The sequence below is a fragment of the Rhipicephalus sanguineus genome, chromosome 8, assembly GCF_013339695.2.
Source record: "Rhipicephalus sanguineus isolate Rsan-2018 chromosome 8, BIME_Rsan_1.4, whole genome shotgun sequence".
Classification (NCBI taxonomy): domain Eukaryota; kingdom Metazoa; phylum Arthropoda; class Arachnida; order Ixodida; family Ixodidae; genus Rhipicephalus; species Rhipicephalus sanguineus.
In genome coordinates this window covers 143275615-143294211 of record NC_051183.1, presented here as the reverse complement: position 1 = coordinate 143294211, position 18597 = coordinate 143275615, and the positions used below count along the sequence as shown (strand labels likewise).

Here is an 18597-nt window from a genome sequence, read left to right as displayed (position 1 = left end):
GTAAACGCTACACCGAGTTTCGCTTCAAACGAATCTTCTAGCGCTCACCGCAGCACCCGCGTTAGCGCCGTTCAACCCTTGACGCCACCCGTGCGCAACGCTGCTGCTTCGCATCCCATCAGGGTTCCCTTCGGGGAGATGGTCCAATTTTTAACGCGATAGCGTTAAAGAGCTCGTATCGCAGAAATTCCGCCGCCGGCGTCGGAGCCGTTGGTTGTGAGCGAAAAATCACCATCTTGTCCGTGATCGAAAAATCGAAAAAGCTGCAAATAAAATAAATAATAAAAATGTTTGGTCCGAGTGAGAATCGAACCCAGGCCGTCTGCGTGGCAAGCAGGTGTTCTACCACACAGCCACGCCTCTGCTTGGAGCTGCACTGAAAGTAACTTTCCTGCTTTCCAAAAGTACGCGTCCTGTATTCGGGTGTGACAGTACAAGATCTAATATCGCAGTAATATTGCGTTGTACAAGCGTGCATTGTCATCGGGCGTCACACCATGTCAATATCATAACGACTTGGTGGTTTAAAGACAGCCACTCATTACAAAAGGCACACACATTACTGGGCGTATTCCCTTAAGACCACGTAGTGGGTGCATCGGAACTTTGAAAAAGTTTCTCGCGCATAATTGCTCCTAGATTAAAGCATGCTTCCCATTACATAAGGCACACACCTTAGTGCGCGCATTCTGTTAAACAGTCGTAATGTTCGAAGTGCGCACTAGGGGCAGGATATCGCTATCGCGTTCAACTCTTAAAGGCGAAGCTTAAGCGTCCCCCATTTTTTTTTTATCTTTCTCTCGCGGTCACGAGCCGAGCCTCATGGCCTCTGTGACAACCTATCGGCCCGAGCCGGCCGCAAATCACGGAGGCCACTGTATGCCTCACCCACCTAGCATCCTTGAATGCAGATGGTGGCAGTCATCTACATGTCTACCAAGTAAAATGAGAAAACGACAAGAAAAGAAAAAGAACAAGCAGCTTGACTAAAAAAACAACGGTTCGCACTTCAAAATCGGTGCCCACAATGAGAAACGCTGTAGTTAATGCTGCGCTCATTCAACCAAGGCTCTAGACTCTAGTCTTATATACAATATCTTGAAGTGGGATACACCTTTTTTTCAGTGAGATCGGATATCTCAACAACGGGTAAGCAATTTAATTAACGTTTGGGAGCAGCTCGTATGTTTCTATCCAGCTTAAAAACATTACAGAGATTTCTTCCTTGCAGCTGAGTCAAAGTAAGTACTGGTCATTATATCCCCAAATAGCCGATTTTCGGAAGCGGGCTTTGCAATACCGGACGTTGAATTTTCTCATTCACTGATCTGCTAAATATTACACTAAACTCATACTGAGAAAACATATAATTTCGAATTTAACTAACAAGCACACTTGGCAATTCCAAAGCTGAAAAAAAGGGCGATACGAAGCGAATGCTGCCATCCATTGTGGTTGTTGAAGAACATGCCCAGTATAATGCACTGGGGTCTTTTAAATAATCGCAATTAGCCAGTGCGTAAAGCAGCACGCTCTGCAACCTCTGAATTGATTTTTCTGAGTTCTTTAATTATGGCGAAGGCTAAACCCTGATAAAGGCTCTCCTTTCCAGACTGTGTTAAGAAAGCTGTTTTTGAATGTGTTTTCTCGACACAAATACTGAAACAAACAAAACAAGATTGACTTCTAATATTACATTTTGGAAGTATATGCAATTTTTCACGTATTGTATATGAAGAAACGGAAGGAAAACTAAGTGCCGTAGGCTGGTGACATCGGAAACAAAACGAATCTTCGTGATAAGTGACGGGTTTTTCCATAAAAAAAAGTCACAGTTTCGCCGCAAGGGCGAAGCAATGAATGCGATAGCAAGAAGAGCGGCCCGTGATGGACGCGCTGCAACTACCGTGCGTCCATCACTACCCGGCAGCTACTTGACAGTTTTAATTTCACGTACGTAGGGACTGCTCATACGCAAACGTGAAAAGTACACGTACGTTACGTGCACGACATCTGTAACGCTTTTAGCTACACGTACGCGACGCGCGGTGAGAGCTACCACGTAGCTCCATCTGCTGAGAATCATGAACACTGCGGTAGCTTGTTCGAGCGCCCGCGCGAGCAGACAGCGGAAGGGCAAGGTTCTCCCTACGCAAATATAAGAAGCGAGAGAGTTGGCCGACGCCTTTAAGTGCGCCCGACGCGCTCCTAGCGCCATCTCGCTGGTAATGAAGAAACGCTTATAAGCGCCTCCGTCTCGGAGCACTGCAAACGGTAAAGGGTGTGTATATAACGGTCGCCGTTAGCTACCTGAGGGATTTACGCTTTGTGGAGTAGTGCTTAGCGCACCGCGCTGCGCATTCAGAGGTCGCTGGTTCGATTCCGCGCTTCAGAAGCATTTTTCTTTGGGATATTGATGCATATATACATACTTATACATATACGCAGCATGACGGCGGCGACGGCGACGGCAAAAATCAGCCGAGACTGTCCATATAATTGCTATTGCAATAAAAAGAAACATGTTGTACTTGCCGTATATAATACTCATAATTTATCTATTCAAGATATTTATTGCGTATTTAATGCTTTTAAGTGGCCAGTTGAAATTTGTAGTGGCGGACGTACTAACTCCCTTGTTCGATATAATGACCTCAACTGTTCCGCATTAGCGACGACATCTAAGATGTAACAAGAAAATTATAAATCACCCCACGAAGTTTCATTTCCATATCAGTTGTGGTTCAAATGATTACCGAGAAGCTCAGCGTTCGGCCAACGTTAACATAAATTTATTTTCAGGGCTGAAGAGTCTTCCCGTTGGATGGCCGCGGTCACGATCACGCTCTGCTGTGTTATCACCTCTTTTTGTTTTGTGATCTTAGTCTTCACTGTGGCAATGTCAGGTAAGAGTCTGTCGTGCAAGTTGATTTTAGAAAGATTCGAGAAGTCTGGAGCAGTCTTCCTGCGGCGGTTTGTTACGCTTTCTCTTAGGAAATAATAGAAACATAATAACGTAGGAAAAAAATAAAGTGAATGTACTTGGTCCTTTCTGCGTAGGAAGGACTAATGCTGCCAGCCACTCCTAAACAAAATGAAAATGAAATTGGGGACGAAGTAATCAAAGTTTAGAAATACGATTAACAAGAAGGTTCTAGTGCAAAACAGGGAAGCTGAATATGTTGTTTTAGGAACGTGTTTTCCTACTTATATATATATATATATATATATATATATATATATATATATATATATATATATATATATATATATATATATATATATATATATATATATGTATGTATATATATATATATTATATATATATATTATATATATATATATATATATATATACATATATATATATATATATATTATATATTATATATATATATATATATATATATATATATATATATATATATATATATATATATATGCCTGTTCAACAACAGTTTCAGTCGCCCCATCACGCTTTTTCTTTTATGTTGTTATGTCACAATAATTCCCATAGGGAGGCATAAATTTTTTACCAGTTACGCTTGACGAATTCGAGATACTACTACCAATCTTGACTATATACCGGCAGCAGCGTTTCTAGTTTTCAGATTAGGTAGAAGCTTTTCCGAGCATAGTCGACAGTGTACGAAAGGTTTTTCAAGATGAACATTTTCTTGTTTATAGGAAGACTTCAGTTGTTACCCCGAGTTTCTGGGGTGAACTATTCTTCAGAATATTTCGCCGTAGCATAGATTACGTTTAACGTCCGATCTTGAAGGCATCGTTTACTTAAATTTCTTTGCAGTACTCTAGGAATGCAGCATAGCAGAATATTGCTTTCCTTTTTTTGCTGAAAGTAATAACCCATGCTTGAATGTATGGCCCTGTGTACGTTGGATATGGTAGTGGCTACAGCGGCAGTGTGCGAGTAAGCGGATAGAGTTATCGGTGAATAAAGACTTTAATGGCAGAAGAAAAGAAAAAGGACAGTGTAACGAACCAGGCTAAGCTGATTTCACCTTGTCAGTTCGTATCTCATTATTGCTGCATTCATGAGGAAATATACACGCAATCACTGAAAATATTTAGAGATGCAATCATTGTCAAGTTAAACACTAGAGTGCTGTAGAAAGCAAGTCATTCTACGAATTTCACATAAATGAAAATAACGGAGCTTGCTACGATGCATTTGAGGGTGATAATTCTAGGACTGCTGACATCATGACGAAGAAAAGGCCAAGATAGCGTGTTTTAACACGCTTCTCGCGTCTGTTTTTTTTTTCTTTCTGCACGTCACTCACTAAAATTTCTCACGAACTTTTCCATTTGTATTCAGATGAGAATGAAACGACGATGTTTGACGCGGACCTTGAAGTGCGCGGTGGGAACGAAGCGAAACAAACCACGACCACAACCGAGAAGCCCATCGTGCTCGACCCGAGGAAAGTACCCACGAGAGAGCACCCCGTGCCGATTCAGACATCGGCGAAACCACCGGCATCACCCACAGTGACCACAGCGACCACAAATATTCTTACTACCACAACGACACCGGCGACCACGAGTACCACGAGGGCCACCACAACGACACCGGCGACCACGAGTACCACGAGGGCCACCACAACGACACCGGCGACCACGAGTACCACGAGGGCCACCACAACGACACCGGCGACCACGTGTACCCTGAGGACCACCGCAACCCCGACAACCCCGAGTACTCCGGTGACCACAGAACCCCCGACGACCACAACCCTGAGGACCATAGCGACCCGGACGACTGCAAGTACCACAGTTGCAGGTGTGTTAAGAGCCTCTAGATGGACAAGTAGCTGTAGAATAAATGCAGAGCAAATTGGGAACTTTATAAAATGCTTTTCTGGCTATAAAAAACTTGTCGATGTAGAAAAGTTGACTCATAATTAGATTGCTTGAATGGAAGCTGATACGCGTGTAAAAAACTTTCGTTTTTCTGAAATGCCTTTCTGAATGGTGAAAAAACAGTAGAGGCCTTCGCGTAAAAAAAAAAAAGCCTTCCGCGTGGGTTGGCCGCATTTTTTACATCTGTTAGTGAGTGAAAGAGCCCACGAACGATCGAGATTATCGGCAAACGGTGCATACAATTACGCATAGGTCCGGAGCACCTTCGAAGGCTGCAGTTCTGCAGCCTCGCTTGTGCCGGAGTTTTCGCGCACGACGCCGCCACCGAAATGTATGGGCTCAAAAAGCTTCGCTTAAAATTTTACTATGCAACAAATGTAACCAGTACCGGTTGAGCGGTTGCTGAAAAAGAGGAGTTAATTTATGAATTGCCTTGTGTTTGTATGCCAGTTTTCGAGCGCACAAATTCAGGCTGGTCTTTGAGTATGCGGTGCTCATTTTTTTTTTCGTCAACTGTACAACTATGAAATATCAATACACTATGTTCTTTTTTTTGCTATCGTAGAAGCATCCAGTCTAAATTAGTTCTCTATGAATGTTCCTTTCTCACGCTAACATTCCTTAACTTTGGAGGACTTTGCGCTAGAGGTTAATTGAGAATATATTCGCCATCAAGCTTTACCTTACGCCATGTTCAGCCCTCTTTTTCGACCTTTGACAGAGGCCGTTAAGGTCCCTCCAGGCACCCTGGTATGCACAGTCTCCGATAAGATCCTCCCACGAGGGTCTTCATTTCCACCTGACGGCCTCTGTCACCTGCTGTTCTTCGACTCCTTCTACAGGAACAACGAGAATATCCTGGCTGACGACTTCTCGTCTTTTAACCCGAACGCGCGCTACTTCGTGCACCGGGCCCAAACAGCCAATAGGACGGAGTACGGCATCTCTCTCGCGTTCACGTAGGTGCACGCCTATGCAGCTTAATGTTGCGCTAGCAAACTTTGACATTGTCTTGAGGGAAAAGTGTTTCCCTTTCTGGGCATCAGTCTGCGCGTCTGTGACAGCGTCTTAGCCTAAAAAATCCAGCCAGTTTCATGCCGTGAAAACCACCGAGCAGCAAAGCTGTCGCCCCTTTCGTCAGGCATTATACAGCTACGGGGTGAATATATTTTGAATATACACTTCATAACTTCAGTGACTGACAAGATGGAGTCCAACTCGCGAACTCTCGCGCACCTCTCCGCCAATAATGTTATGGGGAGTATATGCATACAATATTTTCCTCCTAAGTTGCGGCGAAGCATTCACCATAAGTCGGCAAAAAATGTGGAGCTCATTCGGTTTCACTCAGGAAATACATTCTGCATTTAGGGGTCACTCGCACTGACACTCACCAAACTTTTTCCTCAGCCGGATTCACTAGGGCTCAGAGTCCCTAAAATTATTCTCGACCGGACTCACTCGGACTCAAACTCACGAATTATTACTCACCCAGACTCACTCAGGCTGAAACTCAAGGCTCGATCTGAGTCTGAGTGAGCTTGAGTGAGTCGACCCATCAGCGATCTATCGCTTTCACCAAGTATTTGTATGCTTCCTAGCTGGCTCTTCATTAGCGTCTGTCCTCGTAAGCTCGTGTTGGCACCGGCAAAACGAACGCTTTTAGAATCAATTCTAGAAACGTTCGGCGAAACGACCGGCAGCGTCGTCGCCGTCGTCTCGCAGCTGGCGCTCGGCGTCTAGGACGCTTTCTTTCTCTCTCCTCCCGGTGTCTCTCCACGCAGGGTCGTATTGGTTGGAACCGGCAGAACCATAGAGAACGTGAAGCAATGTGAAGAGCGGCCGCTGTCATAGAGCTACAGTGAACTAATAGAGACACGCAGCCGATTCAAGCGAGAAAGAAAATCGAGAGCCTGCTTCCCTTTCCCATAAACGCATTAGACGCCACAAGCTGGCGGCTAGTACACAGTTTTAGGGGCGAAGCTCTTTAAAGCGGCACCCGTTCGTCCCTCCTAGTCGTAGTGCGTAACCAGTCGTAACGCTAGTACCAGATCTTGACGTCCAAGGTGGTGCCGGTGGGAGATTTTTCCTGTGCGTTGTTGAACAATAAAAATTCGCAGCGTGCGCGTTAACTAAAAGCCGAATTCTTCTGTATCTCATTCCCCATTAGCAGCCATTGGCATGTTCCAGTAGGAAACGTTAGTAGAAGTAGAAGTGTAAGTGTTAGCTAAAAGCCGACTTCTTCTGTCTCTCATTCCCATTAGCAGCCATTGTTTACTTCCAAGGTAGTGCCTGGTGAGATTTCTCCTGTGCGTGATTAAACAATAAAAATTTTGTTCAAAACGCCGTTGATTGATGAAATAAACCAACGAAAGACGCCAGATGTTTTCTAAAAGCAAAACAAAAGAACGCCAGATGTTTTCTAAAAGCAAAACAAAAGAACGCCAGCTGCTTAACGAAAGACGCCAGATGTTTTCTAAAGCAATGGTTTTCTAAACAATGAAAATTCACAGCGTACATGTAAAATTAAAGTGAGCTGCAAGTCGTCATAACTCTCATCGAACCTTTAGTATAAACGCGCCCGATCTCACGTCGGTGATGATGTACTGAGCAGAATTCACGGAAGATTCACGGTTTACCGATGAACCTCCGCAGCTTCGCCCACTCATCATCATTCACTCCGTGGATATGCTGTGATTTTTTTGTTTCGGTTTTAGGCCCAGGCAGTTTGAAATCTGGCGCGTGCTACGCCGGGCTGCGTTCTTTTATTTATTTATTTTTGCGACAACCGGTCTCTGGGTATTCTTTCTTAATCGCTAAGGTGAGAATTGATTTTTTGTTTTACCACGAATACACAAGATTGCAAGCATTATTCAACAACCATTTTTGCAGCTACCCCCAGTGCACTGCGGAATTACGGAAAATAGATGGAAGACGCCTTCTGAACTGATATCTTTATATTTAACTGTGAGAAAAAGGAAGAACAAAGCCATCCATAAGCTAAATCATTCGAGAATGCAAGCAACCTTCTTGTGTTGCAGTGGCACCATAGTACGCAGCTGTTGTTGACATGCCAACCTCGACCAGTCGGTGTCAGTAGAAAAATGTAAATCACAAGAATGTGTCATGTGACATGTAAATCGTACATAACAGCCTTGAGGAGACGCTATATGGACACAAGCGGTTTGCGGTCGGGGTTACTGACAAGCGCATTCTTCATTGACGAACATTGCGCTGTGAGCATGGGCGTATCGTGTGCACTACAATTTTATCTATCATGAAAAAGTGGCACTTTATCCGGTCTTATTCTCTACGCTTGGTAACCCACGAGCACGGATAACTGAGGTCCGGTATCCGCGATTGAACGCAACGTACAGCCTCAACTAGGAGGCTATGACAGATGAAAATATTAAAAAAGTGCTCGAAATTAATCCGCGGATGAAGAAAAAGTTTTATCCATCGTGCATAAGCAGAATATTTCGTAGGACAGGGTACTTGTTTCCGCACTTCTTCAAATAGTCTTTCGCCAGGACTTTTGAAAATGGAGCGCCGCGCGCTCTCAGTACGACTAAATGTAATCACTTGATCTACGCAATATGTTTTCACTTGAATGTTATTTATTTATTTATTTATGTATTTATTATTTATTTATTTATTTATTTATTTAACATACCTTACAGGCTCTCGTTAGAGCATAGGGTAAGGGGGGCTTACAGAAAAAAAGAAAGAAAAATGAGAAGGTATACAGTTCAAATATACAAATAAATGCAACATAACAGCGACACTAATAACAGTAATAGAACATTGATTACAAGGAAAATACAGTCACCAAGTATATGCACATCCATACAAATGTCTATGAAATGATGCTAGGTGTAGTGAGAGAGTAGTTTCTCGCGGAACGCGTTGTTGTTAGTGGCTGAAACTATCACGTCGGGAAGATCATTCCACAGTGAGATTGCCTGTGGCAAAGCAGATAAGTTGAACGCGCGTGTTCTGCCAAAAATACGCCTAAAGCTGCGCTGATTTCGCATGCGTGCAGACATGCGATCCGGTGTGTGTAGAGGGAAAGCGCATGGATTTCTGCTATTAATGTACTTGTGAAACAACACAAGGAGGGCTATCTTGCGGCGGATATCCAATGGTTGTAAACCGATCTCGCGTTTAATTTGTGATACACTGCTGTGACATTGGTAGTTCTGAGTGATGAAGCGGGCTGCTCTGTTTTGAATGGCTTCGATCATCTGTATTAAATAGTGCTGATAAGGTGACCAAACTGGTGAGGCATATTCTAACTGTGGACGTACGAATGTTAAATAGGCTATTTTGCGGACGCTCGATGTGGAGTAATGGAGATTTCGACGTAAATAACCTAGTGTTTTGGATGCCTTGGAACAAATGGAAGTTATGTGGGAAGACCATTAAAGTTTAGAGTCAATAATAACCCCTAGATATTTGTATGATGTGGTTCGAGATACTTCGCTATTTTTAATTTTGTATTAAAAAGTGGAAATCGAGGTTTTTCGGGAAACCGACATTATTTTACATTTTGAAGTGTTCAAGCTCATTAACCACTTATTACACCAACTGCAAACGAGGTCTAGGTCACCTTGAAGGGCCTCATGGTCAGAGGAAGATGTTATGGTTCGATAAATGACACAGCCGTCTGCGAACAGGCGTATACGGGATGAAATGTTAGTCGGCAGATCGTTGATGAAGATTAAGAAGAGTAGAGGGCCAAGGACGCTACCCTGCGGCACTCCTGAAGTGACTTCTGCGATATCTGAATGAGAATCATTTGCAAATGTGAGCTGTTCACGAAATGAAAGAAAATTTCGGAGCCATGATAGCGTTGAGGAGTCCAATTTAAGAGAAGACAGTTTGGAAATCAGACGACAATGGGCGACACGGTCAAAGGCCTTCGAAAAATCGAGGAAAGCGCAATCTGTCTGTGTGTTGACGTCCAAGTTGGTCTGTAGATCTGTCGTGAATTCAAGTAGTTGTGTATCGCAAGAGAAACCTTTCCTAAAGCCATGTTGGGTGGAACTAAAAAAATCGTTTGATTCAAGATGACTGTAAATGTGAGAAGCAATGATATGTTCTAGTAATTTACAGCTGATAGAGGTTAACGAGATGGGACGATAATTTTCAACCTGATCTTTACATCCTGATTTAAATATGGGAATAACTTTTGCGACTTTCCAGTCCCTAGGAAGCTGACCGGTACACAATGACTGTCTGAAAATGTGAAATAATATTTGAGAGGACGTGGGAATTGTATTTTTTAGTATCTTTGAATTGATATTATCTAGACCACTAGAAGTAGAAACTTTGAGGTTGTTGATTAGTTTAGTGATGCCCTCAATGTTAATATCTACGGGTGCCATGAAAGGGTAATCAAGTTCCGGAAACTCAGGAATGCTAGAATGATCTTCCCGTGTGAAAACAGAAGAAAAAAATCTGTTAAATGCACTTGCACACTGGTCTCTTGGGAGAGGTAATTGATTTTTGCCTTTCAAAGTAATATCTGTCACAGCAGAAGCTGGTGATAATCGTTGCCAAAATTTTCTGGGATTGCATTTTAATAATGAAGGTAGGTCATGTTTAAAATACTTGTCTTTAGCAGTGAATAACGCAGAAGTATAACTTTTAAGACATTCCTGATATGAATTCCAAGCAGAGGCACTACAAGCGTGCATCGCGGTCCTATACAGCCTTTTTTTTCGATTCCTCAAAGTTCGCAAATATTTGTTAAACCATGGGTTTATCTTATCATTAGATATGGCAATTTCAGGGACGTATTTGTCGACTAATAAAGTAATCTCATCTCTAAACAATGACCAATTTTCATCGACGGTACGACTTGGCAATGAGGGCAAGAATGTGCTGGGATAGAATTCTTCCAAGTCAGAATTCATACAACTATAATTGGCCTTACTGTAGTCTCTAATCACTTTTTTTAGTTTCACCCGCGACTTTGAGAGGAATGTTTATTGATAATTGAACGAGCTTATGGTCACTAAACTCTTCAAGGCAAGAGATTTCACCTACATTATCGGGATCTGAGGTAAGTAATAAATCCAAAATATTATTGCCCCGTGTTGGCTGGTTGATTATTTGAGCGAAATTAAAATCAAGGGAAAATTCACAAAGTCAAGGGACATTTTTGAGGTGGATGAACAATTGGTCCAGTCAATTTGTGGTAACTGAAGTCACCAAACAGATAGACATTATTAGTGCGGCATTTCTCAACAGCTAATGTGGTGCTGCTGCGAAGGTGATCTATAAATGATGGTTCAGCATCGGGAGGACGGTAACATACGCCTATTAGTATTTTAGTGGCACAAATCGTGCACGCGACCCAGACAATTTCTAAGTTTGAGTTTGTATCGATGACAAAAGTAGGTATCGATTTTTTTATAGCAATAAGGACACCTCCCCCACGTTTGCTTTGACGATCACGCCGGAAGACGTTATAATCGGCATTCCCGTGAAGAATTTCACTGTCATCAACATCCTGAGTAAGCCATGTTTCAGTGAGCAGGAGGACATCAGTTAGGCTATCTTCTAAGAATGAACAAATGAGATCACGCTTGCGCAGTAAACTGCGAATGTTTGTAAAGGAAACACATACAGCCGGTGCAGATTTACTCCGAATTTCTCTAGAGACATGCGCACGCCTATGCCTCAGCTATCTAGCAGACAGCTTGACTGCGTGAGTAGCACTATCATATATGTACGTTTTATCGCCCATGCGCAGACGATCAACGACTAACTTGTAGGGCTTGTTTTCATTTTTGGCAAATTCGAGTAGCTTTCTTCTGGCTTGTAGCGTGGGTAAAGAGAAATCTTCACGTACTGAAAATGTCGATCCCCTTAGTTTATAAGCTGAAGCAAGAACGCTCTGCTTATCTTTAAAAAAAGCAAATTTTGCTATTATAGGCCGGTGTTTGCCAACAGCAAAGCGACCAAGTCTGTGAACTCGTTCAAATTGCGCGGCACTTGTATTCTTCTGTAGTTTCTCCGAGCAAAATTTAATCACCTTCTGCTCAGATGCATTCCAGTCCTCGTTTTCATCATCTTCTATTCCAAAAAATAGCAAGTTACAGCGCCTGAGTCTGTTTTCCGTGTCATCACATCTGGATGTGATATCCACGAGTTTCTCAGAGACGGAGGACATAGCGGAACTCGAAGTGGCATCTGTGGTACATGAGGAGTGTAGACTGCCTTCCAGCTTCGACACCCTCTCTGAAAGAAGCTTTACCTCAGCGTTCGTGTTTATATGGCCTTGTTTTATGCCCCTGACCTCCTCAAGTAAAGCAGTTTGAGTAGTAGTAGTAGTAGTAATAGACTTTTATTCAGCCAAATTCATAGGCCGAGCATTTCGACCGCCTGCGCGATCAGTCGACGCTGTTCTTCTTCCCCTTCGGCGCCGATCCAGTCGAGCCAGGTGGTGATGGAAAGGGAAGGGGGAGGGTAAGAGCTGGATTGCTGAGCAGTTGGACAGTAGAAAAGGCAGTGTGGCAGGTCTGCATATGTAGATGGGCAATTGGGACAGCATGGGTCCGATCTATATTTATAAAGAAAAAGGCGAGAGGGGGTGATCAGGCAATTCATTTGGATGTGCCGTAGAATTCGAGCCTCTAGTAGAGTGAGCGATGGATGAGGAGGAGGGTAAAGACGCTTGTCGAGTCGGAGCTGTAGGTATACCTCCTTGATAGTATGGCGCAGCGAGATCTTCCCATCGTTCTTGACGGAGCTCCCACTGTCTTCCGAAGGTGTGGGCCAGGGGATGAACGGTGCCCGCTGCAATATATCACGGGCGAGCCGGTGAGCCAGCTCATTGCCGTCAATCCCCGAGTGCCCAGGAACCCAGCGTACGAAAACAGGGGAAGGTTGCAGTGCATAGACAGCTCGCTCAACCTCCTGTTGGAGGTATGGGGGTAATGTGCGGTTCTGTATGTTACGGATGGCGGCGTAAGAGTCGGAGTATATCGTGTACTCAGGAAGTGAAGGGAGGGAAGAAAATGATTGTAAGGCATGGACAATGCAAAGGACCTCGAGCGAAAGTACATCGGGTGGGTGGAGGTATGGCCCGCTGGTGTGGGTTTCAGGTGTCGAAAGGTGTGGATGGTAGATAGCGTAGCCGCATGAACCCCGTGGAGCCACGAACGAGGCATCTGTATAGGCGACTCCCTGTGTAGAAAAAGGAGGGGAATGATGCTGCGCTGCCGCGTGACGACGGCCGGCGTGCAGAACGGGGGACATGTTGGACGGGAGAGGAAGGATACGAAGGTTGGGAGCAGGGGCGCCCGCGGGAGGAGGCAAGGTGGCAACGGGAACTGGAATGTGAGGGATACCCGCTTGGGCCAATAGCCATTGACCCTGACGGGTAAGAGAAAGACGCGCAATCTGAGAATCGTGGTGGAGAGAAAGAAGAGCACGTAGTGGATGGAAGAGGCCAGTGGTAAAGAGCTCAGTGGTAGAGGTAGTGATAGGGAGGTTGAGAGCTGCCTTGTAGAGGCCTAACAGAGCTCTTTCGAGAGTGTTAAGTTGGGTTTGAAAATTGAACGTAAGGTATAAAATACAGGAACTTGTTGAGGGCGAGCGCATGGGCAACACGGCACGCATGAGCCTCGTGGAGACCCGACTGTCGAGTGACAACGCGCCGCACGAGGTGAGTTACCGAGTGGCAGGTCCTGACAGCGTGATGGAGGGCCTGCGCGTTCTTGGCCGCATGCAAAGGGAAGCCAAGAGCTTTGCATTGTTGAACGGTAGGAATGGGAGAGCCAGAAAGATGCAGGGAGATGAGATCATTGTGGGAGCGCTGGTAAGCGGAGCGATTGAGCAAAAGCAGCTCAGATTTCTCTGGAGCAGGAGACAGGCCAGCAGTGGAAAGAAAGGAAGCGATAAGATCTAGGCCACGCTGCAAAGTATCCTGCACTTGTCCGGGAGATCCAGACGTACACCAGAGAGTGATGTCGTCGGCATAAAAAATATGATGGAGGTCAGGAATTTCGGATAGTTGGGAGGCAAGAGGGGCCATAGCCATATTGAATAGGGTAGGAGATAGTACGGCACCTTGAGGAGTGCCGCGGGTGAGGGAGTGCGGGTTGGACAGATGAGTATCGACTCTAAGGCGAGCTACTCGATTTGAAAGGAAGGACCGAATGTAAGAATACATGCGGGAACCACATGAAAGGGAGGAGAGCTGAGCCAATATGTGGTCATGGCAAACACCATCGAATGCCTTACGGACATCAACGGTTACAAGAGCATGAATCTGATTGCGAGAAGGTGAGAGAAATGTGTGCTGGAGGACGAGGAACATGTCCTGCGCACAGACGCGACGTCGGAAGCCGATAAGAGAATGGGGGAAGAACTCTCGCGCCTCAATAAAATCAGACAGGCGAGTCAGGGCCATTCGCTCAAAGGTCTTGCCTACGCACGACGTCAAAGAGATAGGGCGAAGGTTAGAGAGGGATGGAGGCTTGCCCGGCTTCGGAATCATGCAAATGAGAGAGGATGTCCAAGAGCTCGGAAGACAGCCGCTGTCCCATGCTTCGTTGAATGTTTTTAAGAGGAATTCTTTAGCGTTGTCAGGAAGATTGCGGAGTGTAGTATATGTTATCTCATCCTCGCCGGGAGCCGAGCGATTAGAATGAGTTGCCAGGGCAGCTTCAAGCTCCCTGAGGGTGAATGGGCGGTCTAGGTCTGGGTTAGTATCGCCACAGTAATCGGGGTAGGAAGGTGTTAAGGGAGGCGGGAGATACAGAGAGGTTAAATTGTCAAAGACATCAGACGGAGTCCCGTGAGTAAGCGCTTTAGCTAGGGTGGGAGCAAGGGCAGGCTTAGTACCTAATAGAGATCTAAAGAGAGACCATGTGGATCGCGAGTGCAATGTGGAGTCGAGGCCGTCACACAGCGCGTTCCAACGAGAGTGCTCGAGGGATGCGCCGTAAGCCAGGATTTCAGCACGCAGAGCATCAATGCGGGAGGAGAGTTGGACGTTATGCGGCTGGGAGCGAAAAGAGCGTTGCAAACGTTTATGACGACGCCATAAACGGAGAAAGTGAGGATCAGGGTCAGGAATGGGGTGTCGAAAGCGAGCGCGACGGCTGCTAGATGCTAGTGCTGCGGAGATCCGCGATGTCCAGTCGTCGTAACTTTCATATGAGTCAGAAAGGGGATTAGTGCGGAATGCCTCCCAGTCAGTGTGAACTACTTGGCGTGTCCGAGTCATGTGGGAAAGGGAAGTGGTGATGTGTATGAGAAAGTGGTCACTGAAAAAGTTTTCGGCTGACACCTGCCAATGAAAAGGAAGGGAACCCCGAGAGAAAGTGAGGTCGGGTGTAGTGAAGCGCTGTGAGGCAGTGCCCGCTCGAGTAGGGGTGTCAGGAGTGTTAAGAAGGGTGAGGTGACGTTCCTGGGCAAGACAGTGCAGAAGGCGGCCTGGTTTGAGTGTCTAGGGGTAACCCCAGAGCCTGTGAGGAGCATTGAAATCTTTTTACACTTTGAGTAGCTTCAATTCGACGCACTGTATCGAGTACCGCACTATCCGACTTGGGCTCAAATGTAGGAGAACCGATATTACCTTCGAGTACTGACACTCTATCCGATATGCTTCTCAAATCAGCTTGTATGCGCTGCACAGTCGACAAAACACTACTCAACATATTTTCCATTTTGGCTCCAGGCCCGGGATTTAACTCGACATCACCCGACAACACAAGCAACAACCCTAAGTACGCTGAGTGCACATTTGACAGCCAAGATAACACTCGTTTCATAGCACTGCAAAGTTCAGGTGGGCACGACAACGCAACAAGACAGTAGTCATTGCTTTTACAATATGAAGCATTTGCGAAATATCTAACCTGGAAGAGCAGCATAGGTAAGTGCGCCGTTTTCGCTGCGGTGCCGTCAAGGTAAATTTAAATGGTAGCGAAGCTTCCATAGAAGCCCATACGTTCAGAAAATGGCGGCTCATCAGCTGCTCATGGGGCTTAGCGCCATCTGTGTGAGGAGGGAACACTTCCGGCGGAACAAAAAATAAAGCGGATGTGATGCAATATCCGGTAAAAAGTGACGTCATTTTGTTGTCACTAGCGCGAAATTTGACCTCAAAATATTTTTCTTAGGCCCCTTGTCGCTGAAGACTCGCGCTACGGCGAGCCGGCAACCCCTTGGCGAGTTCATTGAAGCCATAGCGCTGATAAGACAAGGACCACAGAAAGAGGACAGGACGTGCACGTCCTGTCCTCTTTCTGTGGTCCCTGTCTTATCAGCGCTATGGCTTCAATGAACGTAACAAACCAACTAGCCCAAAAGTCTGTCCCCTTGGTGTGTGCGCTTGAAGCCAACGCTAGCTAAACTAATATCGACCCGTGACTAAACAGCGGTGTTTAAGTGTACCGCCGTTAAATTCGCCTTGGCATTACTAGGAAACCTTAGTCTTGGAGCTTTTATTCTGCGTTGGTGTAATCTTCCATAGGGTGAATAAAGTAGGCAGCAGCGTACCTCTCATGTTTGTAACGTTGCTGATGTTCTTCGCACATGCGCAGGGGACTTAAAGAGCGCATTGCATGTGTGCTTCAGTTCTAATGAGAACAAATGACTCCTGGTCACGCCAAAATAATGATATTTCAGTTTTATTCAATGGTCACAATAACGCAATTTTATCACACCCTACACAATGCGCAACAAATGTCGTAATAAGTACAAAAAGTGCGTACACTACATGCGCTATGTTTTGCCTTAGGTTCCGATAAATTAACCTTACGTGTAACGTATCAAGACATGCGAATTGTAGCGCGACAGATAACTTAGCGATCTGCTCACCGATAGCAGGAAATAAAGTAGGAACTGCGTGTTCACGAAGGAAACCGGGCAGCAAGAATACTGATCCATGAAAATCCAGCAAGCACACTACTCTGAACCGTTGCCCCGGTGTCTTATCTAGAAGAGAAGGCTCGCAAGGCATACGCGTGTTGCCATTGCATCCTTGGAACACAACACCACATCGTTTCCGCGAGTACCGAGGAAAGCGTTCGGCGTAAAATGTTAGCCGCGTCGTGCCGTTGCCCGTTGAACATCGCAGCCAACACGTTCACCAACGATGAAACGCACCGTGCAACTTCACGAACACCAAAATCAAATTCTCACCATAATAAATCACATAACGCATGCAAGTGCGAAACACCAGAACACGTGAGGGGGCGTGTCGTTGTAGACGAGTTTACGAGCGCGCCTTTCGATGCACCGCAAGGGCTGCACTGAATAACAATGACGTGCGCCTCTCTTCAGGGGGCGCTAAGAAAAAGGTTTTTCGTAATAATTAAACACTATCCTACATCCTTGGCACATTGCACCTACATAATATTGTTCAAAAAATAAATGTTTTTTAAAACATCAAGATTGATTCGCCCTTGAATAAAACTTGGTTTTTCGGTATTAGTGTTTGTTCCCTCCAAACATAGTCGCGCTTCAATCTCAGCACCCATAATTCTCCTTGCTGGTGTCGTTGGCAATATATTCTGAACCGCTTTACCCCGAAGCTTCGCGACCTATTTGGATCAACCTTGGTGCCGTGCCCGAGGAAGGTTGGTCTCGGTGGGCGTATATATGTGTTCGCTGCGGTGCACATCCCAATGGACGCGTCACTGTACGACCAGGGTTGCTTGGCGAGGCTCGTGATGTCGAATGAACTTGGCTGCACGGGTAGATCCGATGCTGCAGGCGTCAGTAGATCCATTCGGCTATTAATCCAAGCATTTGAAGTCGAAGCCAAGTTGAAGCAGGGCAGGACACAGGAGAGCATCGCCTGGAAGAGCAGCATAGGTAAGTGCACCGTTTTCGCTGCGGTGCCGTGCCCCCATGAACAGCGTGGTATTTCTGAATGTTATGACTGCAACTACGCAGTAGCGCCGAAAAGCTTAATAGGCAGTGCACCGAGGGACATAGAAGTCATGGTTCTGTCGTTGCGGTCGTCAACTGCAGCAGGTGACACCGTATTACCGCCATCAAGAGCGCCAGTTCGGCACACAAACTGCTCAACAGGGGCGTAGCCAGAAATTTTTTTTTTTTTTTTGGGGGGGGGGGGGTTCAACCATACTTTATGTATGTTCGTGCGTGCGTTTGTATGTCTGCGTGCATATATACGCAAGCAAAACTGAAAAATTTCGGGGGGGGGGTTTGGACCCCCCCAACCCCCCCCCCCTTGTCTACGCCCCTGCTGCTCAATACTACAACTTCTCCGAGTGGACAAGGAAAACAGATACAGTCGACAATCACACATGTGGTCCGCACTCCTTCTGTGGCTAGCCTGGCGAACGTGGCGAGGAGGTCGCGGACTCTGGCCTTCAGTATAGGTGGCGCAATGTTCCTTCACGAATTCTCAACGTATCTTGTAAGAGGTACCGTTGCATACGGAGAAAAAGAATGAAAATAGGGGCAGCTACGAACTTGTGAGGCGAAGACTGTGGAAACGGCGCAGCTGGTGGCCTCTCCTCCTTTCCACCCTCCTCACCCTTACTTTTCTTTCTCGCCACTTGCTATACTATACTGCACATGACTATGCTTTTTCTTTATTTTTGTCTCTCTCTTTCTTTGCCCCTCTATTCCTTTTTCCGTCTTTCTGCGTATTTCCCTCTGTTTCTCTTTCTTTCATTGTTGGCTTCTTTTAGCAGAATTCTGGTTTAGGCTAGTTGGTACT

General features: G+C 45.6%; 2 protein-coding genes across 2 annotated transcripts; one reads left to right on the top strand and one right to left on the bottom strand.

The window, feature by feature from the left end:
• The first annotated feature begins 2899 nt into the window (after window positions 1-2899).
• Window positions 2900-5846, top strand: LOC125759502 (uncharacterized histidine-rich protein DDB_G0274557-like). The gene is made up of 3 exons (XM_049418360.1): window positions 2900-2906; window positions 4482-4803; window positions 5726-5846. The coding sequence occupies exons 1-3, from the start codon at window positions 2900-2902 to the stop codon at window positions 5844-5846; spliced, it is 450 nt and encodes a 149-aa protein (XP_049274317.1).
• Window positions 5847-12211: 6365 nt separating this feature from the next.
• Window positions 12212-14989, bottom strand: LOC125759610 (uncharacterized). The gene is given in 2 exon segments (XM_049418620.1): window positions 12212-13440; window positions 13442-14989. Coding segments are annotated over 2 exon segments (2142 nt in total). The 5' UTR covers window positions 14395-14989; the 3' UTR covers window positions 12212-12251.
• Window positions 14990-18597: the final 3608 nt, after the last annotated feature.